The following is a 7,850-nucleotide window of genomic DNA, read 5'->3' on the forward strand; positions in this document are numbered from 1 at the left end:
AAGTGTAATGGCAGAAAACAAAACAAAAAAGCTGCGGTTACATAGATAGTATTACTTCAACACTACTGAATTCATACTGATAAGAGATTCCAACTTGATTGTTTACATGAACGCTAAATAAAGTCGTCCAGTAAGTCAGTCCGTATCCAGTTTTCATGCCCTAAGGCATCTGATAAGAATTTAACTTCTTTGACGTACGCAAAGTGGATCTGCCCGCTGTGAAGCATCTAATCTGCCAGAAACATGACAGCCTTTTCTTGTAAATGCAGCATACTGTATGTCTTACTGACTAGGCAGCAATTCTTTTAACAAAATTTCAGCTTTTATCGGCAGTTTACCAGTGAGAGCCTCTCAAAGAGGAACGTCTCTTGAGTGAAAATGATCATGGCAACAACAGAAAAACCCATTATAAAAGCTGATATTTTATTGTTGTAAGTGTTACGTCTTCTGTGGGATTCATGCCCAACTAATGTATAACTCTGGGTGATTTGAAAAAGGTCTTAAAGTGGTGTTGTGTTTTACATTCGCCATGTTTCTGTCCCTCCTGGAAACTCATTCATTCACTTAATGTTCCCACATGTGAGGGAAACATGCACAGAAGGAATATATATTTATTTCAACCAGAGATAAATAATGGCATTAAGTATTAACATGATTATCAGGCAGTATACTTTAATAAAACATTCTTTTAAGACACCAGAAAATGTTAAACAGCAAATCTGGATGTCTTCAACTTGATACTTCTAAACAAGGTATCACTTTGACAGCTGAGAAGTTTCAGACCACTGATCACAGCTCATCAATATCTGAAATAACTTTTGGAGTTTGTCAGCTTCTGTACAACAAGTCACATCTAAAAACTACACTGTCCTCCAACGTATATTAATGTTACTATCTTTAATGCGATCAAGGGCATCGAAACTTCACAGTCAGCAGACTACACAAGCAGACTGTAATCTGTTTCCCGGTACAGATGATTCAGATGATCTGTGTACTTTCCAACAGGTCTGCATGTTACATATCCAGTCTAACAGAATTGTGCAAGGTCAGGCTCAGTGAGATAATTTATGGAGTGTTTTTAATGGGGCAAAACACACTGTCCGTTTCCTGTAAACATCCTCATGTACATGAGAGAGAGAGAAGGACCAAAACCAGACCTGGCCTTGAGTGTCTGTGTGTCCTGGCAGGAGGGACAAATGACCCGGCGGATTTATGGAGAGAAGAAGAGGGAGAGGAGTTCCGCAGGAAGCGCGGAGAGGAGGGGAGATACAGACGAAAATTAAACACACCGACGCAGAAGGAGCAGGAGCTCTCATTGGTCGGTTTTGAGACTCCACAAACACTTCTAGTAAAATACATTGTTGTTAACATTCTCTGTGATTACAATTTATGTTTTCGAATGAAAAGAATCGGTTTTTGCCAACAATGCTGAGGTAACAGAAAAAAATCATGTATCATTGATGCAGCAGAATTATGTCAATTTATGGTGGAAAGTTGAAAAATCTCATATTAACATATGCAAAAATGTAAAATATTTGATGTTGGTTGTATTTTTAAAATCCAAATGTGAAATCATGTCAATTATTCTGAAAATTTTAGGAGAAATGAAAGGATCTGTACAAGAGTGATGTTGAAGTCTCTTCCTCCGTCATTTGGCTAATTTACCAGTTCAAATGAAACCCAGCAGCAGGGGCTCTTTTTAGAAGTGCTGCTGAAGGATGTAAAGTGCCATCTTTGGGGGCGTTTTATCCTCTTACTGAATAAATGCCTGCACACTCAAGTCTGTTCTGTAGTGAAAAACAAATGACAGAGTAGATGAGAGCATACAAGACAGAATAGGTTTGTTATCTCAGTCTTGATGGAAACACGGAGTACAAGTTGTTCAGGTGAAAGTAATCTATGTGATTGATGTAGTGAGGGTTTCAGAACGAGATACCTTCTACACAGTAGAGGAAAACAGAATTACATGTAGGTAGTGGAAGAAACAGACATCTGAAATAAAGCGGGGGACATGTCAGCTCACTGAATCCTAGGATATGGCTAAATCCCTGCATCTTTAAAAACGACAGATATGAACTCTATTTTGCTAACAATTCTGTTATCATTGACCTTTAGGGGAGTTGATAAAATCAGTGAGATAAATGATTAGATGAAAGCAACCAATCTTTGTGACGCAAATGGCTCAGAGGGCGAATTGGCTCCCCTCTTTTAAGTCGAGAGAGAAGGCTTCAAAATATTAAAAGTCAGACAACTTTAATTTGATCGTCACTGTATATTGCAGCAATGACCAAAACAGGCACAGATTGTTTCTCACTTTGGTATGGATAGAGCATAGCTGCGATTTCTTTCAAGTGCAAGTTTTATTCTTGAAAAGAAAAAGCATGTATCTGTCGGCAGATCGGTTTAAAAAAAGTCAAAACTCAACTTAAATTATCACCATAATGTGAATATATAAAAGTTGTAATGTTATGATATCCATGTATTGCATTACAAAGCATGTTAGCATGCTAACCAGCTAGCCAAAACCTCTCCTGGTTGAAATACCATGAGCTGGCAGTGTAAACACCTAAACTTCTCTGAGCTCACAGTCCAGACTGCTAGCTGCACAGCTAACTGAGCTAAGGTAATGGCAGCAGTTAGCGTTTTACTTTGATATCCTGCCTCCTATTTGTTTTGAGTATGAAGTATGTGTATGGGGTGGCCAATTCTTACATATTGCACCTTTAAGTTGTACCAAAATACAATGTCCAGAACTAATATCCTGTGTACCACGGCTCAAACAGACCTTGTTATCCTCAAAACACACTCACTAGGCACGCTTGTATGGAAACTCATACTATACTATAAGTAATGATGGAGGAGAGTTGTTGTTTGGGCTATAAATCACTTTAAACTAAAAGAATAAGTAAGTATAGAAAAGCAAAACAATCTTTGCTCTGTAAGGAACCACCATAGAATGAATGTGGCCAGTTTCCAAACCCTTTCTTTATTCTTGGTGAGGTAAAAACAGGGTTAGCTATCCTCAGCCGTCTGTCATTTTCTCTCTCCGCTCCACACTCCACTATCTCTGCTTTTTTTCGTTGCTTTTCCCATACTGCCTGCGCTGGAATAAGCGTGCATGGCTTTTTATTCATGCTCATATTTCCCAGCTGGGACAGAAATAGGTGTTTTCCTTCAATCCTTGGTGGTGCTCATGCAGGAGCTGCTGGCCAGATTTGAGGAGATGGCAAGCTTCTCAGTGTTTTCTCGTGGCAGGGTGCGGTCGGTTACTCTGCCTGGCTGGAGCTCAGCAGCTCCTGAGGCAGGCCCAGAGCACCTTGGCCACCCGTACTCAGTTTTGCCCACATGCACACACACCCACCACAGGATCAAGGTCGGAGGCGGCCAGATGACGGGGGTGCAGGGTTCAGCCTGAGACTGAGGGAAACTTGGTGCCCTCTGCCAATGGGGTTCATATGTTCTACTCAGGATCACAAGGGCCGTGCAGCCAAGCACAGCAAATTACACAGACTGGGCTGGAAGGTACCTGACCACAAACACACACAAACACACACACACAGAACACCACTCCCACTGCCACTTTCACTCAACATCCTTCCATATACTGCAAACTGTGCATCCTGGCACTTTTAACTGGCTGAAGAATGCCATAGTTTAAGAATGGAGTAACAAAAAAACAGTCAGTACCAGTGTGCGTAGGCGTACACACCCACACAAAGTATACTCTCTTTCTCTCTGCCATGACTACGAGAACCACAGAGTGAAAGTCAGGTTGCAGGATCAGGAAAATTCACACCAGGTTATGAAAGACAATACGACAGTAATTGCAGTAAGTGCGTGGGGTCTTGCCAGCAGGGCTAGAATCAACAACCACCCACAGAATGTTTAAGACACAGTAATCTATAAAAATATCCTGGAATTACTGAGGGAAATATTGTACAAAAGGTCCAAATTAGGCCTGCACCTAATATTTAAAGGCTTGAGCTGGTCTACACAACAAAACCAATCAAAACACACTGCGGTAGAAAGCTAAAAATAGCTTAACAAATCATAGGTGTATAAACATACAGTAGGAGGGAACTTATTATATAGACAATCAAACCACACAGAGCCAGTGGAGTCTGGCGCTTTGCACAGTTCACATCATTCAAAGAAAACAATCTGTTTAAGAAATGTGTGCTTTTGTATCTTTCGTAGACTTTGGAGAGATTAAGGTCTAAGAGCAGTACACCTCTAAAAACATGCAGTCGCAGAGCGCCGTTCTGTGCAGTGATTGACATAAACTCGGCCTATGCTGAGCTGCGCACTTGAAGGCAATTCAATAAAGTGGGGAAGTCTAGGCTTCTTTCTTGCTGTGCCTCGGCAGCACTTCAATCTCCTCAACATCTGTGATAAGGCTCAACTGGGCCATCTGCTCAGAGATAGCACGGGCAATAACACACCCTGCTGATCCCGCTGGCCCCGATCAGACACATACTCCATACAGACACAATCCCCGCCACATGACTTATTACTGTCAGCAACACTTCTACGTGGTCTGAGTGTTTGTGTCTGAACGCCTGCTGGAACTTGTATACAACATCCGAATCGGCCATCCAAACGCTTTGAGATAAAAGTGTTTGGCTGAGACCCATATTTGGTGAAAAGATCTGGGACAACGATTGCAAATACCGCCACTGGGACCACAGCCACCAATCCCTCCTTGGGGTGCTTTGTCACCATCACTTAAATTTTTCCTTTATACGATTTTTACACAAAAAATTGCTTGTATATGCAGGTTTTTTAAATGCAGAAAAACAAAAACGTCACATTTAACGTCACAAACCCAAACGGGAAAAACAGGAAAAAGTAGAAAGGATGGGAAATTATTAACAGGCCCTTAACTTCAAATTGTCATAGCATTGTGCCAGAAAGAGCTGAAAATGTGCGTGTCTGCCCAAGTGTTGTGTTTTCATCACAGCTGGAGCCAAAACACAAGTGGCAACTGCAGAGTCATCTGACACAGTAATGACTGTGGATGTACCTATTACCATTAAAGACAAAAGCCACGCTGTTTGTTAGTGGGTGTTAGTGTTTTTTCTTTTTTTCGTGCAGTTTAAATGGGTTAGTACAGAAAGAAAGACAATAATAACATGTACGAAATATTTAGGTTTTTCCCTTATTCTGAAAAAGACAATATTCCTATTCAGTTGTTTACATATAATAAATATTCTACAATAATCCTGTTTACATGCAGCTGTGCATACGGCTTCCTCTTTCATGCCACCTTTACAAAAAGGTCAGTGTTGCGATATGGCCTTTTTAGTAATATAAAGTAGGTTATATTGCGATAAGCGATATATTTCTTGATATTTTTAAATCTCTTCAAAAGTACCTCATAAATGCGAGAACTGGGTGGCAAAGTCAAATATCACAATATTTTTGACAAGGGGCATATATCCAAAAATCTGTTGATATCAAACTTTCATATTGTTTAAAAGTAGGTGTGTTTCCCCTTCCAAGCAGATATGTGCGCTTATCTTTTGTGCATGCGTCTTTACCCCAGGCTTACAAGCTGTTGGCTCGACAACACACTGACCATACACAGGCAAGAGGCAAGAGACTGTGTGCCACAAACTGTGACAAAAACCCCCAATTAAGATGCATATTCTGATTACACTTTATAAATGTCCAAAGAATGCTTTAAAAACCTGAATAATATCGGCATATCCTGCATGTCTGAATCCATTAAATGCTTTATTTGGAATAAGACCTTCTCGTGAATAATAAAATGGAATATGCTGTTTACATAACCAGTATAAAATCAGAAATATTGTTTTTTTTGGAAAAATAGTTGAATATTATTATGCATGTAAATGTAGTCGATGTGAGAGGGTAAGCTTGTTGCTGCCGGCCGCACCATGCATACAATATGAAAGCTTTCATCTGTTTGCAGTTCTACTCAGCTGTGTTTGTGCAACCAAGACAGTCAGAACAACTCCAGTGATTTGAGACATAATTTGTGGGTGTATTGTAGGTATCTGTTTGACGTTTGCCCCAGACTTGAGAGCCCTGCATCTGAGGGTCGGTGTAACCTGCTCCCGCTGTGCTCATATTATCTGCTACAGTACACACTGTCTAAACAGCCCTGACTACAAAGATCTAAGACCGGTTCCATTACAACAGAACCTCCCACCTAGCTCAGAACTTTCCCTGCTGAATTCAGTGTATGTGTAAGCCCCGTTCAAGAAGAGACAAACTGCATGACAGCTCCAGCCACAAAACTCTTCTTTTCAGTCAAAGCCTTTTCCTCCTGCAACCACATGAAGGGCCGAAGCGGGAGTGGAACACATGATGTAGGACTAATCCCTGCCATGTACAACAGCCCCACCGCAGGCGCCCAACACGTGCATCTGCACAGCCAGGACTGGAGGCAAGCTTCACTGAGCAACTGGCACCCAATGCTGGTCATGTGCCACTCAACTCACTCAGTGGGGGCTGGCTTAAGGCTGGTGAGTGTGTTTTAGAGCATATGTATGTTTGGTCAGGTGGGAAATGTATGTAAAAATGTATATTGTAGTGGTGTCTGTGGTATGGGTGAGTGCCAATAGCAAGTTCCATTTGTATATGTATAATACTGAGTAAAGATTCCCTAAAAAGCTATCAAACCCCATCCTCAGTCAGCCATTAAGATGTGATAAATATTGCATGGGGAGATAGGTAAGAAAAAATATTCGCCATGCTCCTTCGTAACCAAACTCATCATTCTAGAGGGCATTTTACCTATAACACACATTTTCATAAATAGATTTACAGCTGTTTATCTTCTTGATTCATCATTTGGTCCATAAACATCAGAAATAGTGAAAAATGTCACAATTTTCTAAAGCCCAAGGTGATGTCTTTGAATGTCTTGTTTTGTGTGACAAACAGTCCTTGTTGTTTGAAACTTGATTTGAATTATTAATCAATTGTTGCCGACTAATCAGTTAATTGACTAATCGTTGCAGCTCTTAGGGATAAAAATCCGACATTCCATGTGCTCCAGACGGGACCGACATCACGGATCAGTGCAGGGAATATTAAAATCATTCAACCACCCCTCGATAAACAAGTCAGGCTCATGCTTGCAAAATATGAGGCTGCAAAAAGATGACCTTAAAATTTGCCATTTGAACATCTGTTAAATGTCATATTGGGTCTTTGACATTACAGGGAGCTGAACAACCAGAACTCTTGACAAATTCAATACATGCATAGCCAAATTATCTGAAACTTAAGCACTTCATTAAAAAATGTATAGATATAGGTACAGCATGTATAGGTGTACAAACTGCCAACTTCTCTACCCAGCGAAATCCTTGAACATTTGTTGGCAACCCATTACCTCCTTATTACTTTACAATCTTTTTCTTATTGTGTCATTTTCCTTTTCATTGGTCATGTACACTCATTTTCTTAATAGTCACTTGTCATCTGTTTAATGGGTCAGGTTTCAAACTATAAAATAGATTAAAATGATGGCTATAAAGAGATGTGATGAATGATCACTACTAAGAAAACTAAAACGCTAAAAAGTCTCTAAAAGTAGGGGATGGTAATAGCCGTGTGTGTATATGACACCAGTTAACAAGAAAATGAATATTGTTATAAAAGAACTATGGTAAACTGTTATCAGTAAGAGGCACTCACTGGGTCTGTGCAAGACAGCCGGGGGCAAGGGTGGTCTGGGAGTGAGGGGTTCGCTGCAGACTTGTGAGCTCCAGCATGTCCACCTGTACGTCTGTCACATGACCAGGTAAGGGTTCCAGCACTGTCAGGATCTTCTCCACCAGGTTGTCGCCATGGTGACCAACAGCTCCTAAGAATCA

The 7,850-nt window shown here is 40.7% G+C and overlaps 1 protein-coding gene across 1 annotated transcript in view; it reads right to left on the reverse strand.

The window, feature by feature from the left end:
* Positions 1-7,850, reverse strand: part of scfd2 (sec1 family domain containing 2) — a 92,758-nt gene that overhangs the window by 83,802 nt on the left and 1,106 nt on the right. Inside the window, exon 2 of the mRNA XM_084356046.1 lies at positions 7,672-7,840. Coding sequence (XP_084212172.1) covers positions 7,672-7,840 — 169 coding nt within the window. The remainder of the gene's footprint in view (positions 1-7,671; positions 7,841-7,850) is intronic.

This window comes from Pagrus pagrus (assembly GCF_965226575.1).
Source record: "Pagrus pagrus genome assembly, chromosome: 6".
Classification (NCBI taxonomy): domain Eukaryota; kingdom Metazoa; phylum Chordata; class Actinopteri; order Spariformes; family Sparidae; genus Pagrus; species Pagrus pagrus.